The sequence below is a fragment of the Schistocerca serialis genome, chromosome 3, assembly GCF_023864345.2.
Source record: "Schistocerca serialis cubense isolate TAMUIC-IGC-003099 chromosome 3, iqSchSeri2.2, whole genome shotgun sequence".
Taxonomy (NCBI): Eukaryota; Metazoa; Arthropoda; class Insecta; order Orthoptera; family Acrididae; genus Schistocerca; species Schistocerca serialis.
Window position 1 is genome coordinate 861,377,274 of NC_064640.1, and position 21,235 is coordinate 861,398,508.

A 21,235-nucleotide genomic window follows, 5' to 3' on the forward strand; every position below is an offset into this window, starting at 1 on the left:
ATGTTTTGGCTCATCAGTCTGTATGTATTGTGAACAAAATAAAACTAGACCTGTCCCAATTACGTTTGTACTAATGAATTAGGTATGTTTCCTCCTCTTGTTAAGCTGACTTATCTAATCACCACCACCACCAATTCTTAAGCTATGCCAATCCATGTTACTCCTACGTGATTTGTAATGTTTTCTGGCCACCTTTTATCAGGTCGTCACCTCGGTCAGTCTCCTCTCTTGGAATCGAGCAGCACTTCCCTGATCCATCTACCATTGATTTGCGTGGCTCCATGACCCGCCTGCTCATTTCATTTTCATCACAGTTGTAATTGCATCATCAACTTCAGATTATTCCCTGCTCTATCGTTTATTAACCTGTCTCTTCCACAGATTTCCGTCAGGCACCCCCGTTGCCCGCTGAGAAAAATCCTCAGTTTTGGAAAGGTCCACGCCTCACTGCCATAAAATAAAACTGGTTATACACACTGATGTGATGAAACCTAAGGAAAGCACACTAGGTCAGTTTCACTCCTGTGTTCATTTCTTTTGCTAGCCATGGCACTCAGAATCACTGCTGAATTGCGTTCCAGAAGTGGACGAACACCGTAATGTTTTGACTGATCAAGGTACTTAAATGGGAAGGTCAGAGTGTTCGCGGTAACTATTGTGCTGAGTAATAGTCGTGGGCACTCCTTCCAGTATTCAGTTGAAATAAGTAGACAGAAAACTGGAGATATGAAAATTGTAGTCTCTGATGTTAGTCATATAGGTTTGCGAAAATGATCGTATCACCGAGCAAGAGAAGAACAAAGCCAAAAAAAAACACTTCTTAATGCACACTATGTTCGCATCCTTGATCATACCACCGAGCTAGAGAAGAATGAAGGCAAAACAAAACAGTGCTTATTGCACGCTATGTTCGCAACCTTGACACGGCCAACACGAAAGTGGAGCATCGGTCGCACGGCACTCTACTGCACACCTTTCATCCTTCAGATAAGCCGATTGCATATTTTACTCCTAATAGCCGGTTAGGAGCCTGTCACCTGCTGCAAAGGAGATTGGCAGCAGAAGTACCGATACCAAGTTTATAATAGGGCGGCCACAAAGGATCGGCTACCAGTGACATCTAGAACGTGAAGTGATACTAGTGACAAACAGCAGATTCGTGCTGATACAGGTAATAGTAATGAAATATATCTTGGGAAACGGGAGGACCTGTGTAAACCCCGCACACACAGAGATACATCCATGTCTTAATTTCATGACTATGATGTGACAAACTACACATGGGAAGGGCGGCTTAGAGTTGATAGCAGATTTTAGTATCTTTAATTAATCAGTTTTTAATTAATTATTTAATTGTGTTCCGAAGAGACTATTCAGAGATGTTCAGGGTTCCAAGAAATTATGGCCAAATTTAAACCGATTGTAAATCGCGCTCTCGAGAAGTATATGCTGAGTAAGAAACAGATTGTTGCACTTCCGGGTCAAAAAAGAATGCCCAAATAAAAGACAGTAGAAATTCGTGTTTCTAAAAAAAAAAAAAAAAAAAAAAAAAAAAAAAAAAAAAAAAAAAAAAGAAAGTCGATGCGCGAAGCGTACAACACCCCCATCTTACGACAGCGAAAGATGTTGCCGAGAATCCTAGAAAATTTTGGTCCTTCGTAAAATCATTTAGCAGGTCGGAGGCTTCTATTATGTCACTTGTAGACCAGGATGGCGTGGCAGCGTAAGACAGCAAAAGGAATACTGGCGTTCAACATCTTGCGTCATTCACGCAGTAGGATTGTACAGACATGCGGTCGTTCGATCGCCGCACGAACTCCCGTATGGAGGACGTAGAAATAGACATTCCTGGCAGTGAAGCAACTGGAAGAGTTGAAAACATGCCCAGATGGAATCACAATTCGGATTTACAGCGAGTACTCTCCTGCATTGTCGCCTTCCGTATACTGCATTTATCGTGAATCTCTTGCAGCGAGAAGTCCCAAGCGACTGGGAAAAAACGCAGATGACTCTCGTATATAAGAAGGGTAAAATAACGGACCGCAGAATTACAGACCAATATCCGTAACGTCTGTTTGCTGCAGAATTCTTGAGCATATTCTGAGTTCGAATATAATAAATTCCCTGGTCCGAGAAAAGGTTATACCCGCAGATTAACATAGAGTTAGAAAGCATCGCTCGTGTGAAACTCAGCTTGCCCTTTTCTCACATATCCTGCAGACTATGGATGATGGGCAACAGGCATTCCAAGATTTCCGGAAAGCCTTTGACACAGTGCCTCACTGCAGACTGTTAACAAAGGTCTGAACACACGGAATGCTCACATATCTGGGTGGATAAGACTTTATAAGTAATAGAACCCAGTACATTGTCCTGGACGGCGAGTGTTCATCAGACAAAAAGGTATCTCCAGTAGTTCCGCAGGAAATTGTGATGGGACCGCTTTTCTCCCTTTATACATAAGCTATCTGACGGATGAGCAGCAATCTTCGATTTGTTGATGGAAAGGAAAGGGAGATTGGGTTTGTATGTCCCGTTGACATCGCGTTAGAGATGGAGCACAAGCTCGGATTGTCTCAAGAATGGGGAAGGAAATCGGCCGTGCTCTTTCAAAGGAACCATCCCGGCATTTGCCAGGAGCGACTTGGGGAAATCACGGAAAACCTAAATGTGGATGTCCGGACGTGGAGTTGAATCGTCGTCCTCGTGAATGGGAGTCCAGTGTGCTAACAACTGCTCAAACTCGCTCAGTGATGGTTGCTGATGTCGCTACAGTGTACGGGAAAGTTTCTTCTTTGAGTGACTGCAGGAGAGTACGAGATGACTTGGATATAATTTCTATTTGTTGTGACGAATGGCAGCTTGTTCTAAGTGTGTGAAAATGTAAGTTAATGCAGATGAGTAGTAAAAACAATCCCATAATGTCTGACTACAGCATTAGTGGTGCAGTGTTTGACACAGTCGTCTCTTTGAATTATCTAGGCATAATGTTGCAAAGCAACATGAAATAGAATGGGCACGTAAGGTGCATACATGACAACACAGTCAATATTCGTAGGTTTTCGTATGGCGTTCCACATTGTACAACACAGTAAAATGTTAAGAAAAGCCCGAGCATACAGAATAGGTTCACAAATGTTTAACTGGCTCGAAGACTTTGTGAGTAATAGCACCTAGTACATTATCATGGACTGTTCGTGTTCATCGGAGATAACTGTGGCATCAGGAGTCCCTCAAGGAAGTATGTACGACCATTCCTGTTCAGCATGAACATAAAAGAACTATTGGATCGAGTAGGCAGTGATCTGATCAGTTTCCTGATAATGCTATTATCACTTGAGTGACTATAGACCGAGTGAGGATGTCTTTAAGAAATTTGTATTAGTTGTGATGAATTGCTTTTAATGTGGGTGAAAGTAAGCTAATGCGAGTGAGTAAAACAAACATTTCAGTAATACCGTATTCAAAGACAGCTTTAGTGGTGTGCTGTTTGACAGTCGCATCAATTAAATATCAAGAGTTTGCAAAGCAATATGAAAGGGAATGAGCACGTAAGGTCGATAGTAGGTTAGGCGAATGCTCCACTCCGCTTTATTGGAAGAATTCGAGGAGAGTGTACCCATCTATATAGCAGACCGCATTCAGAACACTTGTGGGACCCTTTCTTCAGTACGACTCGAATGTTGTGGATCCCCACCGGATCGGATTAGAGGAAGTCATGGAAGCAACTCAGAGGCGTGCTGCTAGATTTCTCACCTATAGGTCCGATCAACCCGATTACGGGAATGCTCTGTGAACTTTAATTGGAATCACCGGATGATCTTTTCACGGAGCAGTATTGAGAAAATTTAGAGAACCGGCATTTGCGGCTGACTGCTGCTGCCAAAGTAGTACATTTAGCATTAGGTTCGTACGGAAGTATATCGAAAGTCGTTTCTCCCTCTCTCCATTTGCGAGTTGAACGGAAAAGGGATTGGCTAAAAATGTCACAAGATACAATCCGCCTTACACCATATGGTGGCTTGCGGAGTATGTTTGTAGATGTATGGAACAAAGAGAAGCTAATTTTGTACATTATGTTGACAAGTATCACCAAACTGCTATTACAAGAATGAGGTGATTAATGTTAAGCCTAGCTTAGAGGTTGCATTGAAATAGATGAATTTTTGTTTTGGTTATTCTTGTTGCACAGTAATGTAAGTCAGCTTTACCTGCAGAAAGTTCAAGCTTCACTGCTTTTTAAAGTAGTCTTGTTGTGGACATTTTTTTCAAATGGATAAACCAAAGTACAGTACTTTATCCAAAATTTATGAACATTTTAGATACCCTGCCTCGTCCTAATAGGGAACCTCTTCACAAAATGAGTACAGTTTTGATCTAATAAACATCTTTTTTTTATGCCAGGTTGAGAATTTTTCGCCTTGTTCTTCTTACTACTAGTGCTTGTGAATAGTAAGGTAATAGTAGTGCCATCAAAAATTTTACCAAGCATCAGCTATCTGCCTGATAACAGACATTTTCTGAACCTAAGTAATCAGGTGAGCTGTTGACTAATTGGCTAGTAAGATATACATTTTAACGTTCTTTTCGGTGTCCAGAGATTTCCAATATCTTTTCGTATATCTGCTGGTAATTTCTTAAGGATGTTTCATGTGTAGAGCCACACAATGAACTCTAGATGTCTTGAAGACAACACTGTTAAATGTTGAATGTCACATAGCTCAAAGTGCTTCTTGGTTGAAGTGACAGTCCTTAGCTCCTGGTTCTGACCACCCATAATTTAATAGTTTGTGTGCACTTGACAGCAGAACAATCCATCTGTGTAGCAGATGTTGTTGCATGACGCTAGTGTCCTGCCTCTAAATCTGCATGTAACCACTTCTTATCTTGGCAGTTAATTAAGTGCCATTAGTATGTAACAAGCAAGGGGAGGAGAGGTGGCAGCATACAATTTGTGATCATTGAAGTGTGTGCCAAAATTCACAGCTAAATTCCAAAGCTCTCTGCAGTGGTAATGGAACGTGCAGACAAGTGGAAGAGATCTGTCCATCACATGGAATTGCCAATTATGACTATGTGGCAGTACAGAGTTTATGATCTTCCTCCCTTTCATCACATACACACCTGTAACACAACAAACTAAACAATATGCTGTGCAAGAAAGTCACACACTGTGAAAACAGTTTTGTTTTTCATTACAGGGTTGAGAAAAGCAACATAATACCACCTTCATAAGGACCTTTCTCAAGTATGCAATGAGGGATGGCCTCATTGTCTTCAACCCACATTGATGAGTATGAGATGGGCTTGAAACTGTAGCACCCCTAACTTCAATAACTTATTGAGACAAGAAGTTTGCTTTACAGCTTCTTGCTGGCCAGTACCCTACGTTCTTCTGCAGTGGAACGTTTACAGTCTTAAGTCAGTCAGCTTATATGTGAAAAGAATAAAAGAGGCAAAACTTTGTGACTAGGCCAGTATTTACCTAATAGTGTCTCCAGAACCTCCAAAAACAGTTACTTGATTTGCCCACAGGTGGAAATTTGAATTGTGGTGCACAATAGCTTCTAGCTTCAGAAAGAGACAAATACGTGACACAGTTGGTATATGTTCCAGAAACTGTCTTGGGCCGTGTCCTCCTCTGAACAATGTTTACTTTCTAAGCACTTCGCAGTTCACAGAACTTCATCACTTGTTTATGGAAGTACCAGCTTTCATCAGATGTTAATCTCTGTCACCAGAAACATAGTATTAAATTTTATGTGCACTTAAATTTCAAGTACAACCCAACAACTCAAAAATAACAGTGCCAAGGTGGCTGAAGTATCCTGGTGATCACATAGCCATTACTGACTATGCGGTTTTTGAAGCATTTTAGTTGTATTTATTTTGTTTAACACGGTACAAAACCCTTCAAAAAGGTAAACCAAATTAAAAAGAAATAGTTATGCATGTCGCCACTTGTGCCAGTTGATTTAGTGGCATAACCCTAGGAGAGACTGATGACCATATTTTGTCTCCATAAACACTTAAGCAAGCAAGGTCAGGTATGTTGTTTAAAAGACCATTATATTTCCATCATGAATACATTGTCAACATGTTAAATATTTACACAGCCCATAATGTATGTTTTTTATATTCACAACTATGAATAATGACTTTCGCCACAGTTTCATTCTTTGCTAATAAGTTGTCTGTTGCAATTTAAGATTCCAGAGTGTTTCACAAGGCTCTATATTAGGCCCAGTCCTATTTCTCTTCTATGTTTACGACTTACCATTAAATATCACTTACCCATCAGTTTTGTTAGCAGATGATACTTCTGCCTTAGTTGAAAATCAGGAATTGGAAAAAAGTCCCAAACCTCTGATTAGTACCCTCAGTATCTTAGAAACTTGGTTTCAAACAAATAGGTTGAATCTAAACATATCTAATACTCATGTGGTGCAATTAAAAAACAAATACTCAAAATATGAGCAGATTAAGCTTGTTCACAACAACAAAGATATAGAACAAGCTGACTCATTCAAATTCTTATGTTTAAATGTAGATAAAAAATGAGCTGGCAGGCACACGTTGAATACTTAGCAAACAAACTGAGCAGCTTTGCATTTGCGATGCAAATACTATCAACTGCAACTGACATGTACACACGAAAAGTAGCATATACGAGCTACTTTGAAACCATTATTAGGTAAGGTATTATTTTTGGGGGTAAGTCGACGAATGTAGTATGGATACGAAAAATACAGAAAAAAATTATTCGAAATATGTGCTTTGCAAATCATAAAGAACCATGACATCCATTATATAGAAAACTTAAAATATTAATTATATATATATATATATATATATATATATATATATAATGTGACTTACCAAACGAAAGCGCTGGCACGTTGATAGACACACAAACATACACACAAAATTCAAGCTTTCGCAACAAACTGTTGCCTCATCAGGAAAGAGGGAAGGAGAGGGAAAGACGAAAGGATGTGGGTTTTAAGTGAGAGGGTAAGGAGTCATTCCAATCCCGGGAGCGGAAAGACTTACCTTAGGGGGGAAAAAAGGACAGGTATACACTCGCACACACACTCATATACATCCGCACATACACAGACACAAGCAGACATTTGTAAAGGCAAAGAGTTTGGGCAGAGATGTCAGTCGAGGTGGAAGTGCAGAGGCAAAGATGTTACCTCACCTGTCATTCAACAACATCTTATCTATATAAATTAATAGAAGGAAACATTCCACATGGGAAAAATATACCATATATATGAGATTATTATCTTTTTGCATACCAGACATGAATTATTTGAGGGAAACCACTTTGTTCATTCACATGATACTAGAAACAAAGAAAATTTTATGCTCCCCACCCACCTCCTCAAACTGTATGCCCAGGGACCTCAATACATGGGAATGAAAATTTCTAATAAATTTAAAGAGAGCAAGTTAATGCAGAAGAAATCTGGTCCACTTAAAAGAAAGCTATATGGGGCACTGACACAGAAATGTTATTATTTGGTGGATGAATTCATGCAGGATGTGCTGGAAATTTAAGCTGAATACCATGTGTTATATATTCCAAGAAATATCATTACAATGTTATTATTTATTTTAGTGCTATTATTTATTTGTGTAAAAATCATTGAACCTGTATTATAAATTTTTGACATGTCTCCTTTACGCAAACCAAATGGATTGGAAATGTACGTCACGAGATGAATAAACTGCAGTTCCACAACTCAGATTTCATGCTATTCTGATTCACAGACACAGCAAGTGACAGACCCGTATGCAGATAGCATTATTGTTAGTTATTGAGATGCTACTGAAAAAAGTAAGTTATGTGTGATTTTAATTTTATACAGATTCCTCAAAGGAAATTTTGAGTGGTTTATTAGAGATCTTGATAATTTGTTATATGATAGGACATTATTAATCAACAATAGTTTAGATTAACTAAAATATCAGATAGAAGTAGTAATACAAACAATATTACTGATAGCAATATGACACAGTTGTCAAGATTTTGGTTTTACATTTGGGACACTCTTTGAGAAGGACATGCCAGATTTCCTTGCTCATCCTCTTCTTATACAAGCTGTTAACCATTCTCTAATGACCTCACCATCAGTGTGACATTAACTCTACTCTTAATTTTAAAGACAGTATGTGCATCTTATAATTTCAACTTCTTAGTAAATTTTTCAACATTCAGAGAGTAAAACAGTAAAACTTACTTTAATAAAGATTATGTAGATATTCATAAAACTCAAAATAAGAAGATAAATGTTCATAGAAGCATCTTGAAACTCAGTGAGACTAATTAACAATACCAGACATATGTTTTAGAAAAAATGACAGATTGGATTGAAGTTTATAAAGCTCCAGATGCAAATTTGAAATGTGATGTAGTTTTAATTAATTTGTGCAGTCATTTAAAAGTATTTGAATAAACAAACTGGAAACAAAATTAAAAACTATTTATCAGTAGAGGAATTGGTGCATTGATAATAAAAGGTAATTTACATAATAGAACAAATAAAGATCATATAAACCTGCAAACCTGACCTCTCACATGGCATGAAACCCAGGCTAAAGGATCAGTAAAGGGTAGTAACAACACCTTGAAATCCTTGGTCTACCTGGTGTGGCTAGAAGTACTAATATTTCAACATGGGCAAATTCTGCAGTTCCTCCAGTATATTTGGCAGAAATCTAGGAGATAGAAATTGTGATTCTACTTGCAGGCTTGATCAGGAGCCATTAACAGCTGCAGTACTGCAACATGGAAAGCAATGGGAAATCTCTAAAATTTCTTTGCCTCGTACATGCAGTTCTCTGCTAAAATATCATGATGGATTCTGTCTAAGTGTAATGTTCTTCTAGATGGGCAGGTGGAATGTTAAGTCACTAAGGAGGTGTGGGGAAGTAGAAATTCAAAGGTAGAAATGGAAAGGATCATCATTAGTTGCTTAAGTTATTGTTGAGTGTCATGACCTTGTTTCTGCATTCATTTCTTAAGTAACTGAATCTTCAACTTGGCATCTCCATCCACAGCGATCTTCAGATCTTCTTAATATGATGTGAAGTGGTAGGCTGCTAATCTTATTTGCTTGATCCAACCATCTGCTTGCTGCTCTTCCTTGTGGTTTCCTGCCTTTGATTTTGCCTTGCTAGATAGTTTTTTCCTAAATTATCCTCTTGCCTTTTTAAAATGTGCCCAAGGCACTGGAAGTATCTTTGGCCAACATGAGAAGTTAAGCTTCTTGTGGTGCTAAGTTCTTTCATAATGGAAGCATTGGTTCTTCTTTCTGTCCATGATACGCATAACGTCTTCTGCCAACACCACATCTGAAAGGCATTAATTCGGCTCTTATCACTAGCTTTCATGGTTCAGGTCTAACAGCCATACAAGAACACAGGAAACACCACCAGTTCCACCAAGTGTGTCTTTTTGGATATTGCCCAGTTCTGGCAGATCTTAATGAGTATAACCACTGCAGCTCGGATGAAGATCGTTCTTCATTTTATTTCTTTATAGTACTTCCCTGTGTTGTTGATAGGAGATCATTAACTACCTCCAGGTCCTTTAAGCACCCAGTTAGTAAAATTTGATCTAAACCTTGATGATTAATAACTATTAGTTTTTTTCATGTTTATCTCTCAACTGAAACTTAAACAAGTTGTTTTCACTCTGGAGACCAGATCCCTAAGTTTGTCATGTAAGGAAATGAGTGTAGTATCATCTGCAAAGTTTAGATTGTTGATTTTCTTGCTGTCAACTGAAATTCTACCATCCCAGCCACCAGAGCTCACTTGATGACATACTCTGCATAGATGTTATAGAGCTGTAGAGACAGTATACAACTTTATCTGACTCCATTTGTAACAATGAAAAGCTAAAGAGTATTCACCTTCACCTCCATGGTTGCAGTATATGGTACGACTGTTACAGTAATGATACTGTTTTAGTAATGATACTAGGTGTTTTGGAAAACCAAACTCATTGAGAACATGGCACAACCTGTGCCATATGACTTGCTCAAAGGCCTTTTTATAATCTAGTAAACAAATTAAGACAGGGACACAGAACTCATGACTTTTTCAGTTACCTGTGGCATATTCAAGATTGCCTCTCAAGTACTGTTACCTGCCACAAAAACTGCCTCTACGTAGTAATTTGTGATATGCGATGGACAGGAGAGGCAGATTTTTGCCATATGGATCATATAATTATTTATATTGGGTCAGATACTGACTGCACAAGACTCATTACCCACACTTACAGCATCATTTCTGCCAGCACCTGCCTCCTACCTCCTAAACTTAAGAAAAACTCACCTGCATATCTTGTTTTCAGGAAATTTCGGGACATCCAATAGTCATGGTAATCATACACAAATATAAATGCCAGCCATTTATATCAATGACTTTGAAATTTAAGTATTTGTCATACTTAACAAGTTGATTAATATTATCAAAGATGAAAATTTATTTATGATGGGAACTGAAATGCATTTGTCGATGAAAGTAGGGATCAGCAAATAACTAGAGTTTAGGCTTGGTGGGTGGAATGAGAAGGGCAAAAGTTAAATTGAATTCTGTGCTTGGGACCAGTTAATTGCTGTGAACATACTTACCAGGAAGACTTTGAGGAGGACATATGTGTGAAAAGTGCCACAGATCAAAGATTCCACCAGATTTGACTATATTTTGACAGAAAAGTCTCAGAAATCAACCTAAGGACTGCAAGAGTTATCCAGATGCTGACATTGATAGGGACTGTAACCTAATACTAATGAAATGCAAGAAGTTAGAGAGAAGCTGAAATGTTGGGGTGCAGACAAATTGCAGGAACTAAAACTCGAACTACTTTGGAAGAATATGTGTTAAAATCATTAGTACAACTTCAAGGAGTTACTAGTGTGGTGGAATGGCCTTGAAAGTGGTGTTGCAAATGCAGCATAAGTAGTATTGCAGTTGAAAAAGCAGAAAACCAGCAACCAGTTGGAACAGATGGGATATTGATATTAATAAAGAAATTAAGAAAATGTAAAAATATTGTTAAAATCAAACAATGGAAAATCCAGGATGGAATTTAACAATATTATCAGAAGGAAAGTTGCTACTCACCATATAGCAGAGATTCCGAGTCGCAGATAGGCACAACAAAAAGATTTTCACACTTAAAGCTTTTGGCCAATGGCCTTTGTCAACAATAGACACACACACACACACCACACACACACACACACCACACACACACACACACACACACACACACACGCAAATGCAACTCACACGTCCTATGAGTTGTGTTTGCGTGAGTGTGTTTGTGTGTATGTGTGTCTATTGTTGACAAAGGCCATTGGCTGAAAGTTTTAAGTGTGAAAATCTTTTTGTTGTCCCTATCTGCGACTTAGTATCTCAGCTATATGGTGAGTAGCAACTTTCCTTCTGATAATATTGTTAAAAATATTGTTAGTGAACTGCAACAGTGTATCATTTAAAAATGAAATTATCTAGAAATGTAGAAAACCTAAAACCCAAAGGAGAGTGGTTGCGGGAAACATGCCATGAGATAGATATCAGATTGAAACAGGATAACCTGAATGCTGTGCACAGACTAATAATAAATCACTTTAGGGAACAATGAACAGGTCATAATGATTAGAGGTGGAAATGTGGTTGTGTAATGGAAGAAAAAAGGCAAGAAGATAAAAAACTACTTAGAGAAACTTTATAGTTGCTCAGGAGAAATTAGTCTAATTAAAAACAAGGACATAGTGCAAGAAGAAGATAGGGGAGGTTCAATACTTCTTTTTGAATTGCAGACAGCCATTAACAAACTTGGAAGGAAAAAATGCCCACGTATTGATGATATATTAGCAGAACTTTAATCGGCATCAGGCAGAAGGGCAGAGCAGGTACTATCCAAAGTTGTATGAAATTAATTGGGAAATTTCCAGCAGATGCTGAAGATTATAATTATTATGCTTTCAAAGGAAGCAGAAGTGATAAATGTAAAAATAATCACACAGTTGTTCCAGTACAACATACATAAAAATAATTGTGTGAGTACTTCATCAGAAAATGGAAGGGAAAACTGAAATTAAATTAGGAGAGGACCAGTTCAGTTTTAGGGAAACAAGTGCACTCGAGAACCTATTTTTGCGTTGTGGTTAATAGCAAAGGACAGATTTAGGGAAAACAGAAGACTTACATTGTATATGTAGATTTTGATGATTGAAAATGGAGATAAATTTTTATTCTTAGGCCCTATAGCATCAAACTACAGTGATGGGATAATACATTCTCTTTATGTGAGTCAGACTGAAGTGGTCAGTACTTTTTGATTGGTACAAGAGGCTAAAATTAGGAGAGTTGTAATGCAGAGTTGATCATTGTCACCCTCTGATATTTGCACACTATCAGAGGCCCACTAAACCATCTCCTCTATCCAGTCAACCCTCTCCTCCCATAAGTAAGGAAAAAGTCATTCAAAATCAAAGAAAGTGGCAGCGAAACCATTCGCTTGGCAAGCAATCTCTCTTTCCAATGGTGATTTTACAGTCGAGAATACTGATATCCATTTGGAGGAACCAGAGAGCTGGGCACCATCTAATGTTCCCCCTGATCTCTTGGGTAAGTCACTGCTGCTGAAGGAAGCGGACAAGGACAACCTTTGCTAATCAAAGGCTCTTACAGTGACTTCTGTATTGCAGTGTAACTTAAAAATGGGTACTGATCACACTTGGAAGAATTGCAGCTCATGGCTCAGGAGAGACTGTTTTGCATCTGCTTAGAAGAAACTCATTTTAAAGCCACCAACACAGCCACCCCCAGTGCAGGATGATCTTACAGGAGACAGGGCTAAAAGTGGGGTGGCTGGTTTCATCAATGACAGATGCCACTCCTCTGCTGTCCCTCTTACCATGGCCATACAAGCAGTTCTAGTGGAAGATCTCACAACACCTAAGATCACAGTGTGTTCTTGATATCTTCCACCACATGATCCATTCTCCTCTTGGGTGACTTTAGTGCACACAATATGCTGTGGGGCTTGATTATCATATGCTCCAATGGTTGAAATATTGAGCACCTTGTCCATTTAGAGAGTATCTGCTTTTGAACTCTGAACATATGACACACTTTTCTACAACTGCAGGGTCATCTTCAGCCACTGACCTTTGTTTTTTGGGGTTTGGGTTGTTTTGGGGGAAGAGACCAAACAACGAGGTCATCGGTCTCATCGGATTAGGGAAGGAAGTCGGCCGTGCCCTTTGAAAGGAACCATCTCAGCATTTGCCTGGAGCAATTTAGGGAAATCACGGAAAACCTAAATCAGGATGGCTGGACGCGGGATTGAACCGTCGTCGTCCCGAATGCGAGTCCAGTGTGCTACCACTGCGCCGCCTCACTCGGTACCTTTGTTTTTGCTCCCTAGCTATTGATGAGTCAGTTCATTGGGAAGTGACCACATGCATTCCGACAATCACTTTCTGGTTTGGATCCAACTGCTGACTTAGACAGTGGTCAATAGGAGAACATAAATATTGATGCTTCAAAGGGCAAGTTGGTTGTGATACTATCTGTAGGCTATCTTTGAACAACAGGAATATGCCCAGGAGATGGTAACCCACCAAGCTGCTGCATTTCCTAAACTAGCAACTACCTCAGATGCTGGCCTGTTCCTTAATGGAATGAAGAATGTCACTCAGGTTCAGATCCAGGCAGGCAGCTTGTGGAAATTCGAACACCATCCAGCTGCACAAAGTCCTCATGTCTTTAGGTCTGCAAGGGCATGGAAGAGGAACTCCTGGTAGGCATTTGTAACTTTCAATAATCTGTCTGTTCAACTGCAAGACTTTGGGAATCAGTAAGGTGGATTTCAGGCAAGGACAGTACATGTACCCTAACAGCCTTGTTAATATATGGCATCTTGGTGGACACACCTAAAGATATGTCTCTAGTTTCAGCTGAACACTTTTTTACCGCCACTGCACTGTCCGGACGAAGTCCTGAGTTCTATAGGACTTTGGAGTGGATGAGTCCCACTTCTCCTTGTGTAATGAGGAGGCATACAATCTTCCATTCTCCAAGTAGGAATTGGGATCAACTCTGTTTGCAGCCAGAGACACTGCTCTGGAACCAGATCAGGTTCATTATGCCATGTTGCATCATCTGTGCCCTGGAGCCAAAGACAAGCTCCTATTTTGTTTCAGTTAGATCTAGTTTGGTGAACAGTACCCCACCACTTGGAACGTCCTAATATTGATTCAGTTATGGAAATTGGGCAAGGATTGTACCAAATCTGATATTTACCAGATTGTATACCTTACCAGTTGTGTGGGTAAGACTTCAGAGTGCATGGTCAACTGCCACCATCTGGCTCCTCAATCTCGAGGGCAGCCTGTCACATTTTGGCACCTATCTGTAAAAGTATATGCACTCATAGCTGTATACACACACTGGTTCACCACCTGAAAACTTGTGTGACAGGATTCTACATCCAACTAAATGAAAAGTCAAACAGTTACATTGTTGTTTCACATGTAAAATTCTTCCTATTTTAATCTCGCTGATTTCCTATGGATGATGACAAGGTCTCACACAGTTTAAATGTTTCTAACAGGAAAGGGAAATGGAAAATTACAAATCAAGCAAAAGAACATTAAATGCCATGTTTTCTGCTAGTCTTTACACAAGTGACTCTTACAAATCTTTACTAATAATGGCAGTTCATTAACAACCATCTAAGCAGTTCTGAAGTATATTACAGGCACACAAAATATTAATTTTGTTTAACATGTTCTTACTATTGTAACATTACCATTGATATTTGAATAAAAATATTAGCAAAAAAAGTTTTGTACATGTTTTAACTTATTAATTATGAATGTACATAAAGTAGGATGATGTGAGCAAATCCTGCTTTATTACAATCCGTGCCACTCCCAGTGTGGTTTCAGGCACTACTGTTCCACCCTTGACAGCTTAATTCTACTGGAGACAGTGATAGAAGAGTCCTTCTTACACCAAAACTATTTGGCTGGTGTGTTTTTTGATATGAACACCACTTAGACTACAACATTCTTCACAAACTGCATGAATGGGGACTAACTGGACATCTGCCACTCTTATCCAATCCTTTCTTGAGGACAGGTGCTTTCATTATAAAGTTGTTGATGCCTTGTCTGACCTTTTTATTCAGGAGAATGTGGAGCCCCAAGGCACTGTTTGCAATCGCTATCAGTGGTATTTCCTCTGCACTCAGGAGCCCTCTTAAATTTTATTTGCATGTGAGTAACTTTGATATCTTCTACTCCTTCTCTGATCTTAAAATGACAATGAGGCAACTAAAGCTGACCATCAGGAGGCTAGAAACTCGGGCCAGTTCAAATGGTTCAAATGGCTCTGAGCACTATGGGACTCAACTGCTGTGGTCATAAGTCCCCTAGAACTTAGAACTACTTAAACCTAACTAACCTAAGGACATCACACACATCCATGCGCAAGGCAGGATTCAAACCTGCGACCGTAGCGGTCGTGCGGTTCCAGACTGTAGCGCCTTTAACCGCTCGGCCACTCCGGCCGGCTCGGGCCAGTAAAACTGGTTTTAGGTTCTCGTCAGAGAAGACTTTGTGTCAATTTTATCCATGCTTGTCTAAGTCTTAAACGATCAGAGCTCCCGGTGGGGACAGTATTTCATATTTTAAGGACAATGTGCCATTTTAGGCCTACTGTTTGACACAAAATTTACCTGGCTCCCACACTTGAAAGACATGCAAACAAAGAACGTTATATCATTGAATATTTTGAAATGCCTCCAAAGGAAGGTGTGGGGAGCTGACATGTCTCTCCTCATGTGATTTTATAGGGTGTTTGTCAGATCAAGATTAGATTATGGAAGACTGGGTGGATCAGCACCTACTTCCTATCTCAAGATGTTAGATGCTGGCCTCCATGAGGCATTCAGATATCGACTGGAGCCTATTAGACCTGCTCAGTTCAGAGTCTGTGTGCAGAGGCTAGTGAACCACACCTCTTGATTTGAAACCAACTCCTTCTGGCTCAAAAAGCCTTGAAAATATTAGCAGTACCTCAGTCATTAGCACTTGGTGTGGTGGCACATCCCAACATTGAGCGGTAGTTCAGGAATTGGTCCCATGTGACCATCTCATTTTTGGATACACGCTACAAACTGTCTCACAGATCTAGATATATGAGGCCTCGGAATACGCAGCCAGGAATGGAACCAATTCCTGCCTTTGTGTCTTCAGAGGCTCACAGTATGCAGTACAAGAAAGTTTGTACTCCAGACAATATTTTTACAATCTGTTTTTTTTCCATTTTACGTTCATACCATGATTTTATCAGTTTGGCTTCCAGCAAGGGAATGCACTTGATTCTTCAGCTGTTTTCCCTGATAGAGCTTTCCAAGTACATCTTCCGGAACACTTCACAAATTATGATGTGGAGTTACATGGCATTATGATGGCAATGGAGTGGATTCGAAGGCATCACGGTACGAAGCTTCTCATCTACTCTGACGCACTCAGTACACTACAAGCTGTCCGCTGAATTTATCCGGTGGACCAATTGATTCAGATTGTCCGTGACACCTCAAAGCAGATCCAACACTGAGGCAAAGAGGTAGTCTCCTGCTGGGTGCCTGGCCACATTGGGATACATGGAAATGCCACAGTTGACAGTGCAGCCAAAGAAGTGTGCAGGGATGGTGTTGTGTGTTGATGCGCCATCCCCTTCACACCGTGAACTCATTACCTGACAGAAGAATCGTGGGTCAGTGGGAAATCGAATGGTTGAAAGTGGTGAACAACGAACTGCAGTTGCTCAAATCAACCGTGCAGGCATGGTGGACATCGTGTCAAGCACACTGATGGAAGGAAGTGCTGCTCACCTGACTGCACAAAGGCCATTGTCCACTGACGTACGGTTTCCTCCTTTGACATGAGAATCCACGAGTCTGCAAAGTTTTCGTGTGCCACTTTTGGTTCAGCCTGATTTGGCTATGAGTGTTTTATTTACTGATGATAGGACAACCCTCAGTTTGTTTGGAGATCTGCCCTCAATCCTCATAGACACTCACACAGTGTAACACGAGTTTTGAAATTTTGTGAACTGTTGGGCCTCATCGCTAAAGTATTGGGGAGGGGAGGTCGGCATGCTTTGGATGGATAGCTTGCACAGACAGTTCAGCATTTTTATTAATCAGTTTTCAGTGTAATAGTTTAGTGCAATATGACAACAGTTTTTCATAACTGCTAGACGGACTTCCGTGCATTATAAGCAACTCTGCATATGGGGACAGCTTTAATCTCTCAAGGTGAATGGCCAGCTGACACTTCATCAAGGCACTGATGACCATTCTGTTGGGTGACCATCATCATCATCATTCATTCATTCATTCATTCATTCAGGCTTTACACTTCTACTAAACTGGTTACTTCTGTTTAGTAGTTTTTTTTTTATCAAAATTGGAACATTTATTGCTTTAAAAATTTTCACTTGACAAATAATGCAATAAATAACTTACCAGCTTTTATTTCTTTCACGAATGCATTTTTAAAGTACTTTCCCCATATACTACGTGGCCAGAATGCATCAGATGTCTACCATCTGAAATTCTGAATAAACGACAAATGTAACAAATGTCTATTTGCTGTTACTGATGAGTTTAATCTTTGTGGAAGGGTCTTCATGAGGTTCTAGTACGTTTAATTACATCTGAAGCAAGATGAATATTTATTGTTGGCTAACATAGTTGGCACACAACTACTACACCAGTTCATCCCAAAGATGGTCAGGTCAGAACTTTGAGAGAACATGTCCATAAAATTGTCCCATAGTTATTTGAGCTGTGATGCAGTCCTCCATGGCTGAAACTGTGTCATGATGTAGGGAAGAACATATTTCAGATGGTTTCCGTAATATAGGTAGCACTCGAAGCGTTTAAAAGATACCCACAGACACTTGTTCATTTTGAATATATAGTAGTTACTGTCTAAACCCAGACCACGGAAAGGAGAGACAGAATAGCTCCAACAAATAGCACTGCCACAAAAAGATACCCACAGACACTTGTTCATTTTGAATATATAGTAGTTACTGTCTAAACCCAGACCACGGAAAGGAGAGACAGAATAGCTCCAACAAATAGCACTGCCACAATACATATACATAAATAACATTTGCTAGGCAGATACCAGGATGACACATCCCCATTTCAGTTCCACAGTGCCACATTGTATACCTTAACTCATGAATAAAACAGTCTCCCAGACCAACAAAAAGAATGTGTGCATATCTCTAAATGACTTTGTTGTAGTCAGTGGCTGTTGGGCAGCAGCCTTGTAATGAAAACAAATCTTATTCCCATTCAGCAGATTGAACTGCCACTATTTCCACTCCTAAGTGCCAATAATATTCCTCTGTAATAGATGATAAGGATGTCTGATAATGGGTTTGTACAATACAGTTCAGTGGTCCCTGCCAGTTAGTTTATTAGGTTTCCAAAGCATTGTCTGTGTGTTCCACTTCCGTGACATTTCCTCCTAAAAACTAACATCTTTAAAATGGACATAGAGGGGTATAACTGCACTGAAATGTTTGATGGTAGGCTTAAACTTGTGGTCCTGCAGTCTCTTTGTTGACTCATTTTGCCAGAAAACAAATCTCTGATGTGAGTACAGTGTGGTAGCTGGAGACTTTCAGCTGTGTGTATCATTACGGGTAGCTCACTCTCTCATCTATGTCTGCTAAGAGTTACTCTTTACTGAATCTGATCGATATTTCAAGCAATGTAGCAGTGTTGCTGATGACATAACGATTTAACCTAAACCTTACTAAAGCTGCAAGCAACTACCACATTCAGATATTTTTGTTCTGACTTCTTTTTCTGTTCTTACAGTTTTCATCAGTTTCCTTTTGGAAATATGAAAATAAAGGTATAAGTCTTTCTCGATTGAGGCTTTTCCTGCTGATGTCGCAGCTGTTATGTAGCTTCGTAAGTAATTTGTGGAAACATTGATTTGCGTGTGGATACCAAGTTTAGCTAACATGTGGTCCCTATGTGGGGTGCATGGTAACTAAGCATTTGTTGGAAGCAGAGCCAAAATACTTTTCACTTAAGACCAAATAATGTTAAGACATGTTAGTTATTTTTACTATGAACAACATTTTTGGAGTTATGAGAGAAGTGTCACAGCAAAGTGAGAATAATTTATGTACATGTAACTGTTGAACCAGTGTATGGGCCATAGATAATGCTGGTAGCATGTATTACTGAAGCATGTGTCAATGAGTTAAGACTATAGCCGCAGGGTCAAGTGTGAAGCAAAAAAGCCCCTTTGGATGCTTCCACTGTGAGAATACTCCTAGTGCCGGATACATATCTCAAAGCCTGGGACTCGGAGTGAAGTACATATATTACATATATTTCTCTCTCTCTCTCTCTCTCTCTCTCTCACACACACACACACACACACACACACACAAATACACACGAGGGTTGGAACTATAATAGTGCTAACTATTTATTTACAGCTCGTACAAAATAGATAAGTGTTTCAAAATTTTACTGACCTTCAAAGTAGTCACCAGCATTGTGTATAGCCCGCTGCCAGTGATGTGGAAGTTGTAGGATACTCTGAGCAGTGCTAGTTGTGTTGACAGTTCGAGCAGCGTGGTCTATTGCCCAACGAATTTGTAGCAGCTCTGAAGTGAATGCCATGAAGTGTTTCCTTTGGTTTAGAAATCGAGTTGAACTCACGAGGGCTTAAGGCAGGGGAGTACAGTAGGTGGTATAGCACTTAGCAGCCCCATCAGTCAAACCAATCAGTAACAGCTTGCATCCACACACTGTCCTGTAAAATGATGTTCAGATCCTGCAGAAAATGTCACCACTTCTTTCTCAATGTTGTTCATTTTTGGAACACAACTCACAACCAGCTTAGAGACAGAAGTGTTGCCACTTTCTGCAGGACCTCACCATCATTTTGCAGGACAATGCTCAAGCACGTACAGTGGAGGAAAGGAATCAGGGGGGTAGCTGACTGGTAGAATTTTACATAGAGCAGTCATTGCTAAAACCTGATATAAGAATAATAAAAGGACATTATGTACATGGAAACGATCAGGAGACCCTAGAAGATTTAATATTAATTATATAAATGTAAGCCACATAATCAGAAAACAGACTTTAAATTTCATATCATTTTCAGAAATTTTTTTTTCAGGTAACTGTCAACAGCATCAATATTGTGTAAGCTGGTACTATGCCGTCAAGTATCATTTTAACATTTTCAAGTTAGCAGTGGTGTATACTTTTCTGGTTAAATAGCAGGTATGACGTGAGGTTGTCACAGTAGATATTTTTCCTGTGTGAAGATGAACCATGATCAAAACTGGTAGTGAATAAATATATTGTAAGACAGCAAAGTGTGTCTCATGCATTTCTCCAAGTAATTTTCAGAAACTAGTGTGGACTTGGACCACCTTAGATAACACGCAAGACATGGTATTTGACTGATGAAAGGAGAAAATACAAAAACGCACCCCATAAAGTAGGCAAAAGGGAATCCAGATGTCTAAAAATGAGATAGACAGAAAGTTCAAAATGGCAAAGCAGGAATGACAAAAGAAGAGATACAAAGTTGTAAAAGCATGCATGATGATGGGAAAGGTAAATGTTGCCTATAGCAGAATTAAAGAAACTTTTGGAATAAAGAAAGGTGTAGGAATATCAAAGCTCCTATGGCAGTACAGTACAAAGTAAGTGAAGGCTTGGAAGGTGGAAGGAATATACAGCATGAATCAAAAAGGACTTTACAACTTTGGAATGATGTAGAAATTTATTGAGATATCTTTAGAATCGGTAGATGTGTCATTTTGTAGCAAACAACCTCAAGTTTCATTCACATAGTGCATCAGTACCTCATCCTGCCACCAGGAGCTCCAGTGTTTTCCAGAGTTAAAATGGCTACTTTCACTGGTGCAGAGGATGCTCACTTTGTGTTTTGGTTTCATGAAACGATCTCTGCAACAACTATTAGGCATAAATTTTGTACCAAATATGCTAAAGAACCTCCAAGAAGGCCTACAATTTTCTCTTGGCACAAGAACTTTGACAGGTTGTTAACTGTGACATAACTGTCACTGGTATTGTGTATCTGAGTATGCTTGAAAAGTTTTTAATTCC

The 21,235-nt window shown here is 39.5% G+C and overlaps 1 protein-coding gene across 5 annotated transcripts in view; it reads left to right on the forward strand.

Annotated features, from left to right (window-relative positions):
- LOC126470992 (high affinity copper uptake protein 1-like) overlaps positions 1–21,235 on the forward strand; it is a 161,845-nt gene that overhangs the window by 109,014 nt on the left and 31,596 nt on the right. The window contains exon 3 of one of the 5 annotated variants that reach the window (XM_050099038.1): positions 18,947–19,042. The exons of 2 other annotated variants lie outside the window; for them this stretch is intronic. In XM_050099038.1, the coding sequence (XP_049954995.1) occupies positions 18,947–19,042 (96 nt within the window). Of the gene's footprint in view, positions 1–1,063; positions 1,172–18,946; positions 19,043–20,273; positions 20,300–21,235 lie in introns of those variants that run through there. 2 more of the 5 variants (XM_050099039.1, XM_050099042.1) reach the window with 2 other exon arrangements.